This window comes from Rhincodon typus, chromosome 1 (genome assembly GCF_021869965.1).
Source record: "Rhincodon typus isolate 14 chromosome 1, sRhiTyp1.1, whole genome shotgun sequence".
Classification (NCBI taxonomy): Eukaryota; Metazoa; Chordata; class Chondrichthyes; order Orectolobiformes; family Rhincodontidae; genus Rhincodon; species Rhincodon typus.
The window spans coordinates 176,783,216-176,805,339 of NC_063332.1; the positions used below are offsets into that span (position 1 = coordinate 176,783,216).

General features: G+C 40.3%; 1 protein-coding gene across 2 annotated transcripts in view; it reads right to left on the reverse strand.

Moving 5' to 3' along the window:
* Positions 1-22,124, reverse strand: part of manba (mannosidase, beta A, lysosomal) — a 92,135-nt gene that overhangs the window by 31,954 nt on the left and 38,057 nt on the right. For both annotated transcript variants that reach the window (XM_048596390.1, XM_048596385.1), the window contains exons 5-9: positions 17,807-17,930; positions 9,467-9,645; positions 6,510-6,620; positions 3,096-3,247; positions 728-845 (exon numbers count right to left, since the gene is read on the reverse strand). In XM_048596390.1, the coding sequence (XP_048452347.1) occupies positions 728-845; positions 3,096-3,247; positions 6,510-6,620; positions 9,467-9,645; positions 17,807-17,930 (684 nt within the window). The remainder of the gene's footprint in view (positions 1-727; positions 846-3,095; positions 3,248-6,509; positions 6,621-9,466; positions 9,646-17,806; positions 17,931-22,124) is intronic.

Here is a 22,124-nt window from a genome sequence, read left to right on the forward strand (position 1 = left end):
TCTCTGATGCTGCTTGGCCTGCTGTGTTCATCCAGCTCTACACCGTGTTACCTCAGATTCTCCAGCATCGGCAGTTCCTACTATCTCTGGAACAAGCAGAGACTGGGTCTGTATTTGAGATTAAATTGACAGTTAAAAACAAATTCAGGGGAGTCAAAGGATATGAGGCATGGGCAGACACTGGGCTTGTTACATCTGCCTGAGTAGAAGACAAACACCAAACAGTGATGTAATTCCTATATAATGCTCATCAAAAAAGTGACAGGATTAATACACACCATTGTCTTACCAATCGTGTTTCATTCAATTCAGATACTGACAATGTTGTGGTGGAATGACAGTTTTCACCATAATGCTCTCAAAACACTATATCAAGAACTGCTGATTTTAAGTAACTGGTAAAAACCTTAGTGGCTGAGGCGGAGAATTTTTTCTTTTAAGCAGCAGAATATTATAAATTCAGAATGCCTGAATGGGAAGTGGAAGCAGATGGATCAGTTTTTGAAAAGGGAATATTTGCATGCCAATGAGGAAGAGCAGGGCACTGAGATTAACTGGACAGCTCTTTCAGAAGAGCTAGCATAGGAATGATGGGCTGAATGATTTCCTTCTATGCTGTATGATTTTTATGAGTTGCTGCATGGAGATTTTGACAAAGATTTTAAGGATTGGTGCTTTCTGACATGTTAATAAAACCCATCAGCTTTCTGCTTTTTAAATTTCTTACCATAATGCCCAGTCTATCACACAGATTATAAAATTCATCTTGCTCATACACTCCTCCTCCCCAGACTCTTAATGCATTCATATTAGCATCAACAGCTGACTGCAACAAGTTTTCCAATCTGTAAGTTATGCAAAAAAAAATGTTAGTAAACAGTAAGCAGTGTGCCATAAATGATGGTGCATAACTGAAGTAGCTATGCACATTCTGATTTCCACATAATCAAACATTACTGCCTGGTTTCAAAGTTTTAACATCAATCATCGTGATGCTCAAACAGGAAAATTTTCCGGCACTGGTGACGATAAGGTCTCATCTGTGGCAAACTTCTCGAATGTCACTGACAGCACTTCAATATCCACAGCAGGTAAGAGGAGAGGAACTCAAGAACTACATTTGGTTAACATCTTGAGCATAGATGTGTTAATATCACCAGATCATGCCAAACTTTAATCATTTTTCTTGCTGAACTATTAAAGAAGTTCCTCATTTTCAGCACTCAGGATTATGAAACTTAACACTTTACTCTGTACAGATCCAAATAACTTGTCAGAGTGTGTGTTGAAATCTTCTCTTGATTTATGTAAAAATATAGTATCCCACCTAACGTGCCGTGTATAATTAACAGCCAAACATGGATTGTGCAGTTCAGGAAAGCTGTTCATAAAGTAGTCCACGACCATATATAGCAAGCCCTAGTCAATATTCCAGATTTGGCTGATATGCGGAAAATAACATTTGCACCACACTAATGGTAATCAACGATCACCTCCAAAAAGACAGAATCCAACTGTTGCCCTTTGACATTCAATGGCATTATTAGCACCGAATTCTCTACTATCAACATCCCAAGGGTTACCACTGATAAGAGATTGAAGTGGACCAGCCATATAAATACTGTAGCTGCAAGAACACGTTAGAAGCCGGGAGTACTGCTGCTACTAACTCACCTCCTGACTCCTCACAGGCTGTCTACCAGCTACAAGGCATAAGTCAGGACTAAGTTGCTTAACACTCGAGAAGATTGACACCTTTCAGGGCAGAACAACTCACCTGATTGTCACCCTACCTAACATCTTCAACATTCACTCCTTCCATCACTGACACACATTGACAGAACAGGATTCCATTAAAGCTCTGATTTTCTATCTCAAATCTTTTCTAACACAACATTGCACACTATTAAGGAAAAGTATACAGTTGATGGCAGGACCGTGAACAGCATTGATGTCCAGAGGAATCTTGCGGTTCAAGTCCATAGCTTCCTGAAAGTGGCCATGCAAGTAGATAGGCTGCTGAAGAAGGCGTATGGCATGCTTGCCTTTATTGGTTGGGGAACTGAGTACAAGAGCCAGGATGTCATGTTGCAGCTTTATAAGATTTTGGTTAGGCCACATTTAAGAGTACTGTGCTCAATTCTGGTCGCTACATTACAGGAAGGATGGGGAGGCTTTGGAAAGGGTGCAGAAGAGGTTTACCAGGATGCTGTCTGGATTAGAGGGCACGAACTATAAGGAAAGGCTGGAAAAACTCAGGTTGTTTTCTCTGGAGCAGCGGAGGCTGAGGGGAGACTTGATAGCAGTCTATAAAATTATGAGATGCATAGATAGGGTTGGCAGTCTGAATCTTTTTCCCAGAGCTGAAATGTCTAATACTAGGGGGCATGCATTTAAGGTGAGAGGGGGAAGGTTCAAAGGAGATGGGAGGGGCAATTTTTTTACACAGAGAGTGGTAGGAGTGTGGAACGTGTTGCCAGAGCTTGGGGTGGAGGCAGATATGATAGGGGCATTAAGAGACTTTTAGATAAGCACATGAATAGGCAAGGAATGGAGGGATATGGATCAAGGGCAGGCAGAAGGGATTAGTTTAATTTGCGTCATGTTCGGCACAACATCGTGGGCTGAAGGGCCTGTTCCTGTGCTGAACAGTTCTATGTTCTTTTGCGCTATCCTAGTAATCAGTACAAGGCTTTATCTTCCTTTCCATAATGGCAAACTAAAAGCAAGCAAAGTTCTGTCATTGTAATGAATAGAATTGTGGTAGTTAGGAGGACTGAGGCTAAGTAAATCAAGCCACAACAATGCAGTCTATTCCATGTGGGGACAAAACTTTCATAACTCTAATTCAGCATATTTCAGAGCTCCCTTCCCCCTGCCTCATTTCTGAAGAAGGGTCCCGACCCAAAACGTCAACTTTCCTAAACCTCTGATGCTGTCTGCCTGCTCTGTTCCTCCAGCTCTACACTGTGTTATATAAGGTAAATGAAGTTTATTTTATGGCCTTTAATTGCCAGATTTAATTATTTATGTACTAATGTATGAACACAAATTAGGCAGTCGCTACAGTTAATCATGAAATTTTTAAAACTTACACATCAAATGTCACTCTGTCCAGAAAGGCATCTGCAGGAATCCAGTTTGAACCCTTGAGAAATATCGGGAGCCCATTTATCCGAAAATAAAAGCTTAGTCCAGGAGACCCTGGTACTGGTTCTTGTATCAGCTCCACTGTTCTGAAATAGACCTACTGAAAACATGAGATTACAAAATACTTAAACTGTCAGGAAAAGTGGAATAAAATTACCAATTTTTTTTATGAATTATGATTCCAAAATTAATGTTTATCTACCTATGAGTTAAGACACAGGAGTTGAAGTAAACCCATCAAGTCTGTTCAGTGCCGCAATACGATCACGGCTGATCTGATAATCCTCAATAACTTTCCTGCCTTTCCTCCATAACCCTTGATTCCCTACCTGATTAAAAATCTGTCTATCTCAGCTTTGAATATACTCAATGACCCAGCGACAACAGCTCTACGCAGTGAAGACTTCCACAATTTCACCATTCTCTGAGAGAAGAAATTCCTCCTCATCTCTGTCTAAAATGGACAACCCTTACTCTGAGATTGTGCCCTCCACTACTAAACTCTACTGCAAGGGGAAACGACTTCACCACATATACCCTATTACTTCCCTGTAAGAAGTTTGTATGTTTCAATAAGATCTCCTCCCAGTCTTCTAAACTCCAATGAGTACAGGCCCAACTTACTCAATCTCTCTTCCAAACTTTCCCTCCATACCCAGGGTCAACCTAGTGAACCTTCTCTGGACTACTTCCAATGGCAGTATGTTTTTTCCTTAGATAAGAGGCACAAAACTAAACATAGTATTACATGGGTAGTCTGATTAATGCTTCGTATAATCTTAACAAGACTTCCCTATCTCCATGCCCTTTGAAATAAAAGGCAACATTTCACTGCCTTCCCTATCACCTGCTGAACTTGGATGCTAGTTCTTTTTGCGATTTAATGCATGAGGACCCATAAATCTCGCTGTTTTGCTTTCTGCAGTATTTCTCCAATTAAGCGATATTCATAACCTCTAATCCAGACAAACTGCATAAATTTCCTTTTTCCCAAGTTTCTGCCCTTTCACTTAACCTGTCTATTGCCACCACTTACCCTCCACCTATTTTTGTGTGATCCTCACCACATGTCTTTGCAGCAGTTTTTGTGTCAGCTGTAAATTTGGCTACAGTACATTCACTTACTTTATCCAAATCATTAATATATATTATAAATATTTGTGACCCCAGCCCTGAACTCTGTGGCACTAAAAGGTTGCCATCCTGAAAATGTCCCCCTTATCCCAATGCACACTCTTCTATTATTTCGCCAATCCTGCACCCCAATACCCATGGACTTCTAGTTCATTAAATTATCTGAACTTCCGGAGACTTTGAGCTCAAATGAGAGTCATGAATCACCGGAATATGATTAATACGCTAGTGATTCACAAAGAGGACAGCTGGAAGCAGATGCCCCTCCTCCTCAATTAATGGCAGAATGTTTGAACTGTCTGTAAAGCATACTGCATTATCACAGGATATGGGCATTGCTGGAAAGGCCAGCATTAATTATCAATCCCTAACTTCCCTTGAGAAGGTGATTGTGAGCTGCCTTTTTGCTACACTTGAGTTGTTTGCTCAGTTATTGCAGAGAGCAGTTGTGATTATTACTGTGGGTCAGGAGTCACATGTAGGCTAGCCAGGTAGGACATTAGTGAACCGGTTAAGTTTTTAAGACAATCCTATAGTTTTGTGGTCATTACCAATAACATACTTTGTTCTGGATTTTATTTGTCTGGATTTTATTAATAACCACTGGGTTTTTCGTGTGTAACTGTATTATTTTCTGTAGCCACAATAATTTCTTTTAAAAACATAATTTAAAAACAGACCAGGTTTAAAAGTGAACGGGTTTTGTGCACTGTTAATTGATTTTTGTTTATTTAGATTATTTATCCTGCTGGATCATAAAACAATGAGGCCTCACAGTTTGCTAAGTGTATTCTGGAACTTGTTTTTATTTTAAGCTGAAGGGAAACACTCACAGCTGACAGAAAGTGAGAGTTTTACTTGACTTTGAGTGAGGCAGTCCTGTGAAGTCCTTGGAATAGGATGGTTGTGTAGCCAAGTGTTCCTGAGAAGGGAAAGCTGTATCGTTCACTAGGTCAACTTGGAGTAAGGAGTTAGTGTTAGTCTAAAACCAGATATGTTGTATTAAAACCTGGAAGAGGTTACTTAAAGTGAGTATATTTAAGCAAGTGTATGATAGCTCTAGAAAGAAGTTATCAGCAGTTCAAATCTAAAAGATATTGTTACAAGTGACTTAAACCTACCCCAAAGTGTTATATACAAGAATATCATATGAATATTACGAGTAGCGTTTTGGGTCCTTTAAAGAAACTGTTTTACTTCTTTTTAGTTTATCAAGGAGTGTTTTGGGATTAATGAGGTTACACTTTTAAAAAAAAGTCTTTGAATTACAAGTATATGGTTCCATCCTTTTTGTACTGTTAAAGCACAAACTACAGCACATCATGCTTTTCTTTCAACGAAAGACTACTTTGTTAACATCAAAATAATTAAAAAATATGATCTATCAAAGTTGGTTCCTGTCTGGTAATAACATAAAAGGGGAGGCAATGGCCTAGTGGTATTATCACTGGCCTGTTAATCCAGAGACCCAGATAATGTTCCGGGGACGCAGGTTCGAATCTCACCACGGCAGATGGTGGAATTTGAATTCAATAAATATCTGGAATTAACAATCTAATGATGGCCATGAATCCATTGCCAATTGTCAGGGAAAAACCCATCTGGTTCAGTAATGTCCTTTAGGGAAGGAAACTGCCATCCTTACCTGGTCTGGCCTACATGTGACTCCAGACCCACAGCAATGTGGTTGACTCTTAATTGCCCTCTGGGCAACAAATGCTGCCTGGCCAGCGATGCCCTCATCCCGTGAATGAATAAAGGAAAAAAAAATCAGCTGGGATCATAAGCATCGAAATGAGATTCCCACCAGGATGAACCAAATGATAAGATGAAATGTCAATTCTCTGGATCATCAATCCAAGCTTGTGTGTTATTAGTCCAGTAACAGTGGCTAATGTTAACATATCCTGTATAAAGCAAATTATAGATGCTTAGTTTAACTTTTAGACTCTAAATTTCTCAGCTGAAGTAAGACAACGTTGAGGTCAAGTCACAAGAAATGAGAATTGTTTCCTTTTCTTCTTGAAGGCAAAGAAGTAAAAAAGGAAGACATTCTTTTAAATTACTGACCAAAAGTATGACATTTTAAAATTGTTTCACCCATCCTTAACTTGGGGAAAAAGAACTACACTAATTAAAAGTTGTCAACCTTCCATAATTTGTCATCCAGTTGATAATGTGGATTTTTAAATAAGCATTTAAACAGATAATTGAGAATGACTGACCATAATAGACTTTTCAATGTGGTATTTCCTGCTGATTGTGAAAGTAACAGTCATGTTGTAACCAGTCTGATTACCATAACCAATGGGCCACCAAAGATCAACAGAAGTATCCTGGAAAATAAAGTTCCAACAAATAGTATGCTGCTTCTCATGTTTGTGCACATGTCCTTTGTGAAGATCAATCCACAACATATTTCTAAAACTTACAATAATTGCAATGAAACAAATAGTTCACCAATAATGAACAAATGGAATGATGAACTAAATGTTAATTTCAAGTTCTCTTTGTACAGAGTTTCAAGAACACAAGACAGATTGTGAGCCTGATTTGCATCTCAGAGTACTGTATGTCAAAGGCAAAGCATGCAGGCTATGGTCATGTACTGGAAAATGGGAATAGAATAGCTAGGTGGTTGTTTTTGACCAGTGCAGGTTTGATGTTCCGAAGAGCCTTTTTCTGTGCTATGGACCTCTCTGACTCATAACCCAAATGGTATATGTTTGTGTTTGTGGTCTACAAGAGCTTCTTCCCACCATTCTCTCTCTCACCCTATTAACATAGCCTTCTATTCCTTTCCCTGTCAGGTTCTTACTTAGTTTCTTCTTAAATGATTAATGTTTTTCATCCGATCCATTCCCTGTGGTAGCAAGTTCTATATTCTCATCATTCTCTGGGTAAAGAGGTTTTTTCTGAATTCTCAAATGGATTGCTCTGTGATTAATTTATATTTATGGCCCCTAGTATTGAACTTTCCCCAATAAGGGAAAATATTTTCTCCGTATCCAACTGGAACTTTAAATGAAGAACAATTGTAGTATACATGCTCCTATCATGAGGGAGTAATGAAGATGAAAATTCATCTTCAATAAAGAAATCATTACACACACTGAGTGATCCATGACTGTGGGGAAATTCAGTAACTTATTATTTACATCTAAGACTAAAAAATTGTTACAACATCATTTGTTACCTAAGGTTGTCTCACTATCAGAACAATATGAGAAATTGGACACATATGAATAGTCTAGCAGAAAACCTCCACCCTTCTCTTCCACACCTCTCCAGATGAATGCCTGTTGATTTTGGAGCGCTTCAGAGGTTGAAATTATTCCCTACAAAACTCCAATTGCAGAAGGTTCTACTTGGCCAGGTTACTCTTCTTAAAAACTGCAAAACATGGCAGATCAAAGATAGAAGATCAAGTCAAGTTTGGGGCGGCACGGTGGTTCAGTGGATAGCAATGCTGCCTCACACCACCAGATACCCGAGTTGGTTTCTAGCCTTGGGCGACTGTTGGTGTGGAGTTTACACATTCTCCCTGTGTCTGTGTGGATTTCCTCCAGCTGCTCTAGTTTCCTCCCACGGTCCAAAGATGTGCAGGTTAGGTGGACTGGCCATGCTAAGTTGCCCACAGCATTCAGGGTTGTGCAGGCTAGGTGGATTAGCCATAGGGAATGCAGGGCCATAGGGAATGCAGGGTTACAGGGACAATGTAGGGAGGTGGGTCTGGGTGGGATGATCTTCGAAGGTGTGGTGTGGACCCGGATGGCCGAATTGCCTGCTTTCACACTGTAGGGATTCTATGATTCTAAGTCAAAAGGTTTTATCAATAGCCAATTACAGATCAGCAAAGATGTGATCACTGGAAGCTGAAGATTTGACAGCACACAAAAATTAAAACATGTTAAATTATTGATCTGCAATTTTTTGAAGTGGAACTGCAGCTTAAATCTGTTAACCCTTTCTTCCAGAAAGTAAAATCGTGGCTAGGAGAAGAGCAATTTGGGATCATTTGGTAAGTACGTACTACAGACACAATGAACCATGTCATAGAATGTCATACTCTGCAGTAAATGTACCTTTGTGTTTTTCTGCAGATCAATGTAAACGGATTCCAGATCACTGCTGCATCTCAAAACCCATCAGGTGACACATGGAACAACCATTATTATATTGAGTACCAGCCTCCACACCTGTACATGACCATTCACTGGTCATAGTGAGATCAGAAGTGCCAGTATCCCAGACCTAATGACCAAATTATTGAACTAACCAGTAGATATGGAAAGCACTGGACTCAGCTGCAAGTTGTGGATGAAAAGGAGGCAACACTGCCACATGTGCAATGTTACAGCCTCTATGGTAGGGCTCATTTCAGTCTCCTGTAGTAGACTTTAAAAGGAAGTTATTAATCCAAAGACTAAGAAATATAGCTGAATTGTCTGAAAATATTCAACCTTCTGCTTTTGTTTCAATTTTTAATAAGTTTTGCAGTTAAGGCTAGATATCCTGGATCAAGGATTAGTCAACCATGAAAGCTGATTTGGTAACTGGATAAATATAGACATTTGAAACAAACAACAACAGAAATTGCTGGAGAAACTCAGCAGGTTTGGCAGCATTTGTAGAGAATGGTCACTGGATGTGAAGTGTTAACTGTTTTCTCTCTACAGATGCTGCCAGACCTGCTGAGTTTCTCCAGCACAATGCTTTTGTTAAAGTAAATGTTCAGTGCTGAAGGCTGTAACGTGCTTAAGTGAAAAATGGAATCCTGTTCTTAGAGCAATCATTGAACTTCACTGGGCCACTGCAACAGATCTAAGACAGAAATGTTAGCATGAGAGTGAGATGGTGTATGGAAATGGCAAGCCACTGGAAGGTCAGGGTTTTTTCACACGCACAGAGAGGTGGTGTTCTGTACAGCAATTACCCAGACTGTGTTGGGTCTTGCCAACATAGAGGAGACCGTCTTGCACTTGAAATGTTTACTTTATTTCTTTCTCCAGAGATGCTGCCAGACTCAACTGTTTAGGTTCTCTAGCATCTTGTTTTTATTTTAGCAATTTCTGACTTCTGCCTTCCTATAATTACCCAGAGACATCAATAGTGAAGGTTATAAATGTAACAGAAAGATTCACTTAGCTGAGTTAAATAATTACAGTATAATATTCCTCACCTGATTAATGTCCAATTTGACTTTACTTCTGCTGTCTTCTTTGTTTGCAAGAACTATTTTGTAAGTTCGTTGTGTTCGTAAAGATGGAATGCTAACCGTCAGCTCACCTTCAATTGGCTCGAAGAAAACAACATCATAAAAACTCTCTACTTCCACAGACCACTTCTGTGCTTTTTCATCTAAAAAGGAAGATTTCAATCAAAGATTTCTAACAATTCAATTGTATTTAACTTTTCATTATAAGGTTCTTGCTCAATTCACCTTTACAACATCTTTTCTAACGCACTAAATGTACTTGATTTGTAGAGTCGTACAGAACAGAAACAGATCCTTCCACCCACCATGTCTATGCCAACCAACAAATACCAAACTACACTAATCCTAATGACCTGCACTTGGCCCATAGCCTACAAAGTCCCAGCATTTTAAGTATTCATCCAGATGTTTCTTAAATGTGGTGAGATTACCAGTCTCCACCACCCTCTCAGGCAGCATGCTCTCTCTGACCACCACTCCCTGGGTGAAAGAATATTTGCTCAGATCTCCTCTAAACCGCTTGCTCCTCGCCTTAAACTTATGCCCTCTGGTCTTTGACACAGGGAAGAGATTCTCACCATCTACTCTGAAGTATACAAAAATATGAGAGGTATACACAATCAGATACCCCCTTAGCCTCCTTTGCTCCATGGAAAACAAACTCAGTCTAACCAGTCTCTCCTCATAACTGACACTTTTTATCCCAGCCGAAATCCTAGTTAATCTTCTCTGCACCCTCTCCAGTGTAAACACGTCCTCCTGATAGTGTGGCAACGAGAACTGCACGCAGTATTCCATCTGTGGCCTAAATAATGTTATATAAAAGTTATAACAAAAATTCCTTTTACTATATTCTATGCCCTGACTACTAAAGGGAAGCATCCCATATACCTTCTTGACCACCCTGCCCACCTGTGCTGATACGTTCAGGGTTCTATGGACTTGTACGCCAAGTCCTTTTGTTCCTCAGTACCCCGTGAGCCAAATGTTCATTGTCAATATCCTTCCGTTATTAGGCCTCCAAAAATGCATCACCTCGCACTCAGTAGGATTAAATTCCAACCACCATTGCTCTGCCCAATTTACCAGCTGATCAATGTCAGACTGTAGCCTGAAACCATCCTCCTCACTATCAACACGACCACCAATTTTTGTGTCATCTGCAAACTTACTAATTTTACCTTCTATACACAAAATCGTTAATGTACATAAAAAACAAGGGTACCAGCATCTATCCCTGTGGTACACTGCTGGTCACATGCTTCCAATCACAAAAACAACCCTCCACGATTACCCTTCGCCTCCTAAATGTAAGCCAATTCTGGAATCATATTCCACATGAGTGAGGTACTTCCTGTCAGATTCGAGATGATAGAGTTCAATTGTTGCAGTTATGGTCAATAATAATTTTTTAAAATTATTCATGGGATGTCGGCATTGATGGCTAGGCCAGCATATTTTGCCCATCCCTACCCGCATATAAGAGTCTATCATGTTACTTTGGGTCTGGAGTCTTATCTAGGTCAGACTGGGTAAGGATGGCAGATTTCCTTTCCGAAAGGGCATTAGTCAGATGGGTTTGGCTTTTAAATGACAATCAACAATGGTTACATGGTCATCATTAGACAAGCTTTTTATTGAACTCAAATTTCACCATCGGTCACAGTGGGATTCAAATCCATGTCCCCAGAATACTGGCGTGAGGTTCTGAATTACTAGTCCAGAGATATTACCACTTCTCTACCACCTTCCCTTAAGACAAGGCCCTTGAAAATATGTAGAATTCCCTCCATGTTTACTGGTGCAGAAACAGTCCACATCAGATAAATTGTACAACTGATTAAATTAGTATAAATAATAATCTTTAATTAATGATGAAAGACTAGGACTATTTTAAATTATAGGCAATCTGATAGAGGTATTCAAAATGTAACAGTTTTGATAAGACTGTGAAACACATTACACCTGTACTGACTGGTATAACTGTAAGGTCAGCAAATGAATTAAGTGAAGCTGAAATTGACTACACATGATTCTAGCCCTCCATTTTCTTGGCTTGTTATGGTGGACTGACTTATTATTCATTAAATGTTATATATTTTACACCTAATGCATTTTGAAATGAACATAGAATTTAACTCCAGTCGGAACTTTCTGCTGGGTCAACAAATGAAGTCCAGCATTGAAACAGCTCATATTCTACATAGCCTCAATGTCTGAACGTACACAAATGCTGGTCACAAATGCAACATCTGCTTTTAAATTATGACGCATGGGCTGGTTTGCCAACGAATACAGTAGCTTTCTTAGCAAGTATCAGTGATGGGTTCACACTGTACACAGTTTCCAAGGAGACACATAACTGTCTATTTTAACCCTAATTTGAAATAAGACGACATAATATGACAGGACTTGCAATGTTTAAATGCTGTCCTCTGGGTATACTGGTTGTGAGTGAAACATATTACAGTCAAAAAACCATTAGCTTAACTCACAAGCACTTCATTTTCTCACTTGATGGAGAAATAGTTAAGAAATGTTCCGGTGTTAGTGGCAGTTCTTATCGTAACCATCTACACAGTTAAAGTACTGGGAACTGATGAAGAGGTCTGGATTTATTACAAAATTATGGAAACACACAAGAGTAACCGCCACTAAAAAGTGGGAAAATGCCAGGAAACCTGGGGGACTTCCTCCCAGAGATCTACAAAGCACAGTCACCCTCAGACTCGACAGCAACACATGAAACAGGAGCAATTAACCAGCACTGACACATCACAAACCACAAAACAATAACAGAACTTTACTAACCTCCTACTTCCGTGTCTGAAGCAGAGTCAGTCCATGTATTAATCCGTTCAGGTACAGTCCCTCTCAAACTCGTCAGTATATTTGATGTTTGGACAATACATTGTTAGTGTATACGTGTCGTGAGCACAAATATAGATATAGCACAAGGGAAGGTTTTACACATGTAAATCATACACTGGGAAATTGTGGGGATTGTGTCTCTAATCTCCCAATACCTGATCTCACAGGGTGGTTCCCAGACAGTAACAATTATCATTGGTAAAAGCAAACTCCTGAAATTGGTACTTACAAGTGCACTTTATTGTCATTTTTGACAACTTTCCTTTTCTGTAATTTACTTCTTTAAATGTAACTTAAAATTGCTCTTCAGGAATTAAATTTTATAAAAAATGATTCCTTTTTTCCCCCGACTAAGCATCTTAGGAGGTTTTATTACATTAAAGATGTCATATAAATACAAGTTGCTGTTGCTGTAAACACTATTATTGTTACAAGTGATGTGTGCTGAATGGCTGCCACCAGCTGCCCACGAAGATATTTATAGTGAAAGAAAATGACTTGCCATAGGCATGTGACCAGTCAGTACATTTCTCCAAGCATTCCCCATTTCATAACAATAAAATTGTACACACAATCATTTGTAATTACAAATTATACAATTTAATCCAATGTACATAGTCACAAAAAAAACTGTGTTAATTCTTGAATCTTCTACTTTTGTTAGTCTCTGCACATGCAGAAATATGCTGCAGTCTTTACATTGTGTAGGTGTCCAAATGGTATGTGTGTGTGCTGTCATTAGTTGTTCCTCTGTTATCTGCTCATGCTGAGGGTGATGCTTTTTCTTTGAGAAGTATTGCTCCTCCAATGAATACTGGTCCGAGGTAACTGCTCTTACTGATCCATTTTTGATGCTGGGAAACAGTAGGCCTCTGATACTGATGGTCATTCAATATTCCATGCATGTGGTGAGTTAATGCTTCTTGATCCACAACCTGTAGTGATAGCACAGCTTCTCTAGTGTATGTAAATGTCTGAGGTTGTAATGATATGTATATGGGCGTTCATATTCATTATGCATGCTTGAGGTGAAAACTGCTCTACACAGAACCCGTTAAACCAAAAGATGTAGGAGAAACAGTCTATTCAGCCCATCAAGTCTACTCTGCCATTCAGTGGCTGATTGGATAATCCTCAATTCCATTTTCCTGCCTTTTCTCCACAACCTTGATTCTCTTCCTGATTAAAAATCTGTCTATGTCAGCCTTGAATATACTTAATGACCCAGCCCGGCATGGTAAAGAATTGCACAGATTGACTATTCTGTGAGAAAAGAACTTCCTCTTCATCTCTGTCTGAAATGTGAGGCCTCTTATCCTGAGATTATGCCCTCTGGCCATGAACTCTCCCACAAGGAGAAACAACCTCCCTGCATTTACCTTATTAAGTCCTCTAAGAATCTTGTATCTTTCAATAAGGTTGCCTCTCATTCTTCTAAACTTCAATGAGTTTAAGCCCAACCTCTTTAACCTCTCCTCATAAGACAGTCCTTCCATACCTTGTATCAACCGAGAGAATCTTCTCTGAACTGCTCTCCAATGCTCAGTTCTGGCAATAATTTGGCAGCTTGACCAAGGTGAAATTTGGCTTTCTGTTGTTTCACTGTGACTTTGTACCTCAACCTCTCACTACTCCTGGCTTCAGTATATTCCTCTACTGGAATGGTGGTTTGGTGGTGTGTGACATTAGACTAGTTTCCACACTTGCAACAGGTATATTTCTCAATTCAAAGACCACCTTGTCCAAGTCTGTGTTAGGTGTTCATGATTTCTTTATGGTCCCTTTGGCAATCTGCACCACCACTTCAGTCTCTGCATTTGACTGGGATCGTCTACAAATGATGTATGGTGTTGAATTTCCCAATCCTTTGTGAAGCAGCTGAATTCTTCACTCATGTATTGAGGGCCCTTGTCACTCATCACCATGTCTGAAATGTCAGTGACTGAAGTGTGCTTTAAGGCATTCTATAATCTCACTGGCAGTCGTTGACATCAGTTGGTCCACCTCCCAATAGTTACAACAAATGGTCGACTGTGAAAAGATAATCAGTTCCTGACAGAGTGATGCAGTGTACTTTAAGCTTCATCCATGGTCTGCCTGGGATGCCACATGTCATAAGCTGTTCATTTGCTTGCTTAGCTTGGTAGCCGTTCCAAACAAAGCACCAGTCGATGTGGTCCGTCATCTCATTGCTTATTTGGCCAGTAGAGCGCTTCTCTTGCCTTCCTCAGCTAGACTCAATTCCTCTATGGCTTGCATGGATGCACTTCAGCATCATTTTTCTTATCACCTTAGGGTTAATGACTGCTTCTTTTGTACAAGATGTTCTTCTTCGGCTATCACTTCATCTCTATATATCTAATACTCTATTACAGCTACAGTATACCCTCATAAGGTCATCCTTTCATCACTTCTTCCTGATGTCCTTAGAGATTTGTACCTTTTTTTTTACTTTGCTTGATTTGAGCAAGGTACTTGCCTTTCAGAGTCAAAGTCTCCCCTGAGTTAATGACACTGTCACGCCCCTCATAATCTAATACAGTTCTATTAGGTCTCCACTTAATGCTCTCTGCTCCAAAGAAAACAACCCGGGCCTATCCAGTCTATCTTCATAGCTAATCTGCTCCACCCCAGACAACATCCTGGCGAATCTCCTCTGCGTCCCTTCCACTGCAATCATATTCTTCCTATAGCGTGAAGACTAGAACTGCACACAATACTCCAGCTGTGGCCTCGTCAAAGTTCTGTACAGCTCCAACATGACCTCCCTGCTCTTAAAATCTATGCCACAACTCATGAAGGCAAGCATCCCGTATGCCTTCTTAACCACTTTATTAACCTATCCTGCCACCTTCAGGGATCTGTGGACAAGAACCCCAAGATCGCTCTGTTCCTCTATGTGTCCTAGTGTCCTGCCATTCATTGACTACTCCCTTGTCTTGTTCCTTCTTCCAAAGCACATCACCTCACACTTATCATGGTCCATTTGCTACTGTCCTGCCCATCAGACCAATCTGTCTATAGTCAATCTGTGTGTCATTCGCAAGCTTATTTATTGTTCCCTCCACATTCTCATCTAGATTGTTTACATATGTCACAAACAATAAGGGACCTAGCATTGATCCCTTTGGTATGCTACTAAACACTAGGTTCCAGTCACACAAACAGCCTTCTATCACCACCTGTCACTTAATTTTGGATCCAACTTGCCAAGTTATCCTGGATACCGAGAGATTTTACCTTCTTTATCAGTTTCTTACATTTCCCACCTTGTCGAAGGCCTTACTGACATCTGTATACATTGCAGCAACTGCACTGCCCTCATCTACAAAGTCACCTCCTTGAAAAATTTCATCAGACATATTAGCATGGCTTTGTCAGGGAGGTCATGCCTAACTTTCCTCTCTAAATGGAGATTAATTTACTCCTTCAGAATTTGCGCCACATGTTTTCCTACCACTGATGTGAGACTCACTGATCTATAGTTCCTTGATCTATCTCTACAACCCTTCTTGTAAAGTTGAACCATGTTAGTTGACTTCCAGTCCTCTGGCAGCAGCCCCCCACCAACGAAACGCCCTCCCGGCCTGATGTGATGATCTCCCACCCCGGTGTGGCAGTCCTTTGGCCCAGTGTGGCCTCAGCGTGGACTTACAACCTCGAGGTGATTCCAGAGTGGTCTTTCAGCCTCGAAGTGAAGCTGACATGGACTGGAGGCTAGGTGCCTGCATGGACTGGGTTTGAAGGACAGTTGTTCTGAACCTTTTATTTCTCTATTTTCTAATTTATTCCTATGATCTGTAAAGCTAGACTTTTTACTTATTTATTTTTCTAAGATTTTCCCCCCTAAGAACATGAAGAATATGTACCTAGGTACCTTGTACCTAAGATGATGCCTAAGATGGTGTTTCTCTGCTCCTCAGTGAGATCCAGGTTGCAATACAGCTTGCAGCACTCTTTCACCAGCACTGGTAGCAGCATTGCTACATTTGCTCAGATATTTTTAAAAAATTCATTCTGTAGCTTTTTCATAGTTTTGCCATTTAAAGTTGAAAAAATTCCAATTCTGTATCATATCTCCTTTCATGTCTAGAGGGAGTGGAAAATGCACTGCCATTTTAACTCACACAGTAAATCAGAGCTACAGACAATTATTTTAAATTAATTTTTCCTTGCTGTTTCTTTCAGTAGCTGACCCTCTTACAGCTCTGAAAATCCACACATCCCTAACACCGTGTGCCAAGTGATGCACATTCAATGGCTACATGCAAACGCACTTATAGCAGAGATAGCAGTCACATGACTAGAGCAAACCAGCCAGCACACTGAGTACAATTTCATTCCTCTAATCACATTATTCAATCTTTCACTAATTATCAAGAAATTATATACAATGAATTCTAAATACTTTCCTTCAGTGTGACTAGGCTGTGGTCTGAAACTCCCTCCTAATGGCATTATGGATCAACCTACAGCACATGGACTGCAGCGGTTCAAGAAAACAGCTCATCACCACTTCTGAAGGGAAATTAGAGGTGGGTAATAAATGCTGGCCCAGACAGCAACACCCACATCCCAAGAATGAATTAAAAGTGATGTACATGAAGTAACCATTCAGCCCCTCAAGCCTGTTTAGGCAGTGAGATCATGGTCTCACTGTAATTTAACTCGTGCTACAAATCTTGTCTCCATACCTTTTTACTGTCTAACCACACTGAACTTTGCTTTATCCCGCTTTCTATTACCTCCATTATGCTATTTTAATCACATGCACCAAATGTTGCTACTTGCAGGACAGTGACTCAATGGCTGGCACTGCTGCCTTGCAGCGCCAGGGACCTGGGTTCAATTCTACCCTCAGGTCACTGTCTGTGTGGAGTTTGCACGTTCTCCCCAGGTCCATGTGGGTTTCCTCCGGGTGCTCTGGTTTCCTCCCACAGTCCAAGATGTGCAGATTAGGTGGATTGGCCATGCTAAATTGCCCAAAATGGCAAAGATGTGCAGGCTAGCTGAATTAGCCATGGGAAATGAAGGGTTACAGGGATAAGGAGGTGGATGCTCTTTGGAGAGTTGGTGTGGACTTGATGGGCCGAGTGGCCTGCTTCCACACTGTAGGGATTCTAACTGGTTATGCACATTACCATTAAACAATAACCAACAGGTAGAAATGTTTGAAGACTTATTCAACTTGAAGCTTCGTAATGTACTTGACGAGCAGATACTACACACTAAATTGCAGTCTTCTGCAACTAACACATTTCAAGTTAGTTAAAACAATACCATGAAAATGTAAGTTTTACCAAGGAGAAAAGAAAATGGTTTCGATCAAACTTTCAAAATGTCAGACATATAATGGTTCTTTAAAGATACTAAACACAACTAAACAAAATATCTTCAGACCTCATGACAAAATTAGCAAACCTCATACAGTACCATAAATAGTAGCTGCTGTGAGATATGTCAGGTGGCAGATGTTGAACATCTCAATTCTTATATCTTTCCAGATACCCTGTGTAGGAAAGGACGGACCCCAGTCCCAGCTGAAAGAGCACTGCTCCTAAAAGTAAATGCATAATGATGTTAAATAAGTAAAAAGCATTCATTTTACTGCATTTATTAACTGTGATCTCAAGAATCATATTCATTCAGTGTAAAAGAGTTAGAGCAGTATCTAAAGCACAGGAACAGGTTATTTGAACGTTTGAGTAATTACTAGTAGAATGACAAGATAAAACTGTGAGTGTTTTTTTAAAAGTTGTAATAAGTGGTTCACTTTCAATTACTGAGTGATGGAAAATATTAAATAAATATCTGTTTACAAATATTGTCTGAAAGGCATTTTCTCCTAAAATTAGTTAGAGAGAAGAAGGTTAAGAGGTGACTTAATAGAGACATACAAGATCATCAGAGGATTAGATAGGGTGGACAGGGGGAGCCTTTTTCCTCGGATGGTGATGGCTAGCACGAGGGGACAAAGCTTTAAATTGAGGGGTGATAGATATAGGACAGATGTCAGAGGTAGGTTCTTTACTCAGAGAGTAGTAAGGGCGTGGAATGCCCTGCCTGCAAAAGTAGTAGACTCGCCAACTTTAAGGGCATTTAAATGGTCATTGGATAAACATATGGATGATAATGGAATAGTTTAGGTTAGATGGGCTTCAGATTGGTTTCACAGGTTGGCGCAACATCGAGGGCCGAAGGGCCTGTACTGCACTGTAATGTTCTATGTTCTATGTTCTAGTGCCTCTAACTAAAATGATTTCACTGTAGCCATACTTGGAGCTAGTATGTAATTTCCATCGGAGAATACTGGAACCACAGAATAGGATGTTTATTCTCTGCTGAGAATGGGAAGAAACAAGCTATCTGGGCAACGTTCTTATGAAAACAGTGAATTTAGAACCCTCACTCAACACCTCTGAAGCTCCACACATGCACACATACAACAAGATCACAACTGAAGAGGAGAATGTAAACTAATGTCAGCAACCCACCCAGACAAGCCGGGACAATGTGATTGTTATAAGCTAGTCAGAGGTCTTGGCTTTAGCCAACATTAAGCCATTTCTATTTGTTCTAATGGATAGCGAAAGGTTTATGGCATTATCTGAAGTAGTGCAGAGAGACCACAGTGCATTGGTTGATATCCTTTCTTCCATCACCAAATTTAGATACCTTTGTGATGTTTGAAAAAACTTTGCAAATATGAAAAATGGCTGCTTGGTTTCACCTACATAACATGTGACTCCATCTTAAAATAAGAGACTTCAGTGAAGTTCTTTAGGATGCTTCTGTCAAATTTGCTAGGATGCTAAATAAATGCACATTTTTTCACATATATAGAGGTATACAGCACAGAAACAGTCCCTTTGGTCCAACTCGTCTATGCTGACCAGGTTTCCTAAACTGAACTAGTCTCATTTGCCTGTGTTTGGCCCATTTTGGCCCAAACCCCTCCTGTCCAAATATCCGTCCAAATGTATTTTAGATGTTGTAATTGTACCCACCTCTACCGCCTCCTCTGACATCTTGTTCCATACATGCACCACCCACTGCGTGAAAAAGTTGCTGCTCAGGTCCCTTTTAAATCTTTCCCCTCTCACCTTAACCTATGCCATCTAGTTTTGGACTCCCCTACTGTGGGGAGAAGACTTTGGCTATTCAACTTATCACCCTCATGATTTTATACCTCTATAAGGTCACCCCTCAATCTCCTATGCTCCAGGAGAAAAATTTCCAGCCTGTACAGCTCCTCCTTACAACTAAAAGGTGCTAAAAGAAGGCACAAAATGTCCTTGACAAGTAGGGTTAAGGAGAATCCCAAGGCATTATATAAAAGTATATTTGTGTAAATGGAAACTAGGGAAGGGGTACAGTCCACTCAAGGACAAAGGAGGGAAGTTATCCATGGAGCCAGACGAAGTGGGTGAGGTCCTTAATGAGTAAATTGCATTGGTATTCACTGAGAAGGACATGGCGGATGTTAAGATTAGGTTGGGGTATGTTGATATTAAGGAGGGGAAAGTAGTGTTGGGTGTCTTGAAAAATATGAAGGGTAGATACATTCTCAGGGCCTGATGAGATCTATCCCAGGATACTGAGGGAGGCAAGGCAGAAGATTACTGGGGCGTTGAAGAGATCTGTTTAGCCAACGGCGGAGTCTCAGGAGACTGAGAAAAGCCAAATGTTGTCCTTTGTTTAAGAAGAGCAACAGAGACAATCCAGGAAATTACAGGCCAGTGAATTTTACACCAGTGGTGGGGAAATTATTGGAGAAGATTCTTAGGTATGGGATTTATTTGCATTTGGAAAAGAATGGACTTATTTGGGATAGTTAGCATTGCTTTGTGTGGGGGAGGTCTTGTCTCACAAATTTGATTGAGTTTTTTTGAGCAAGTGACAAAGATGATTCATAAGAGAAGGGAAATGGATGTTGTCTACATGGACTTTACTAAAGCATTTGACAATGTCCCTCATGGTATGCTGGTCTTGAAGATTAAGTCACATGGGATCTGGAGTGATGAGGTAAATTCAATACAAAATTGGCTTGGTCATAAAAGACAGAGGTTAGTTGTGGAGGGGGGTGGTTTCTGATTGGAAGTTAGTGACGAGTGGCATTCTGAAAGTTCAGTACTGGAACCTTTATATCTAAATGATTTAGCTGCTCTGATTAGTAGGTTTGCAGACCACATGGAAATTGGAGGAGTTGTGGATAGTGAGGAAGTTTGTCAAACAATACAGCCGGGTAGAGATCAGGGGAAAGCTGGGGGGCAGATGGAGTTTTATCCGGACAAATGTGAGACAATGCACTTTGGGAGGTCAAATGTAATAGGAAAGTACACAGTAAATGGCAGGACCTTTGGGAGCATTGATATACAGAGGGATCTTGGGGTCAAAGTCCATAGCTCCCTGAAAGTGGCAAGACAAGTGGATAAGGTGGTAAAGAAGGCATACGGCATGCTTGCCTCCTTTGGTTGGGACACAGAGTATAAAATTTGATAAGTCATGTTGCCGCTCTACAAAATGTTAATTAGGCCACATTTGGAGTATTGTGTGCAGTCCTGGTTGCCAGACTATGGGAGGATTTGGAGAAGATCCAGAAGCAGTTTACCAGGATGCTTCCTGGATTGGAGTTTATTAGCTATAAGGAGAGGTTAGATAAACCTGGATTGTTTTCATTGGAGCATCGGAGGCTGAGGGACAACCTGATAGAAGCATATAAAATTATGACAGGCATGGATAGGGTGGACAGTCAGCGTCTTTGCCCCAGGTTGGAAATGTCAAAAACTAGAGGATACAGGTTTAGGGTGAGAGGGGTAAAGTTTAAAGGAGATGTGCAAGGCAGTTTGTTTTTTAAAAGCACAGAGGGTGGTATGTACTTGGAACACACTGTAACAAGGGGAAGTGGTAGAAGCAAGTATGATAACAACATTTAAAAGGTAATTAGACAGACACGTGAACAGGTAGGGAACAGAGGGATATGGACCAAGTGCAGACAGATGGGATTAGTTTAGAATGGTATCAAGGTCGGTGCAGAAATGGTGGGCCAAAGGGCATGTTCCTGTGCTGTACTGTTCTGTGTGGGAAGTGTTAGTTTCAATAGCAACATTAAACTTGTGACAGGGAATGAGAATCAATTCACAGTTGCTGTATGTTCACGTATTAGGGATCAGATTGCTTTCCCCAAATAAATACTAAAGAATTTTCCAAGAAGCTTAGAGCTTCTATATGTAGCTGTAAAACAAATCCCAAGGCCCTTAAAAGCACTTCCAGTTGTGCTTCTATAAATAAGTCTGGAATAATCAGCCCTTCCCTCTTCATCCCTTAAATATCATCAATGGGAATCATGAAGTGCCTGAGATGAGGTGAAATGATCAATTTCTGCACAGCACTTAAATGATTCCAGTTCCTGATTCCTCAATAGCTCCATGTCCTGTACAAAATATATACAAACACAAAAGGAGCATAATCAGACTATAGCTACTCAATGCCATGGCTAATCTTCTATCTCAGCTATACCTTTCCACAGTTTCTAAATCCCTTAACCTCCAAAACTTACTGATTGAATTTTGAATGAACTCAATGTCTGAGCATCCACACTTCTCTAATATAGAGAATGCAATAGGTTCACAAAACTCTGAATGAAGAAACTACTCCTCATCTTAGTGCTAATGCAAACCCTTACACTGAGACTGTGACACATAGTTCTAGATTCACCAGCCAAAGGAAACAGCCATTCAGCCCCTATCAT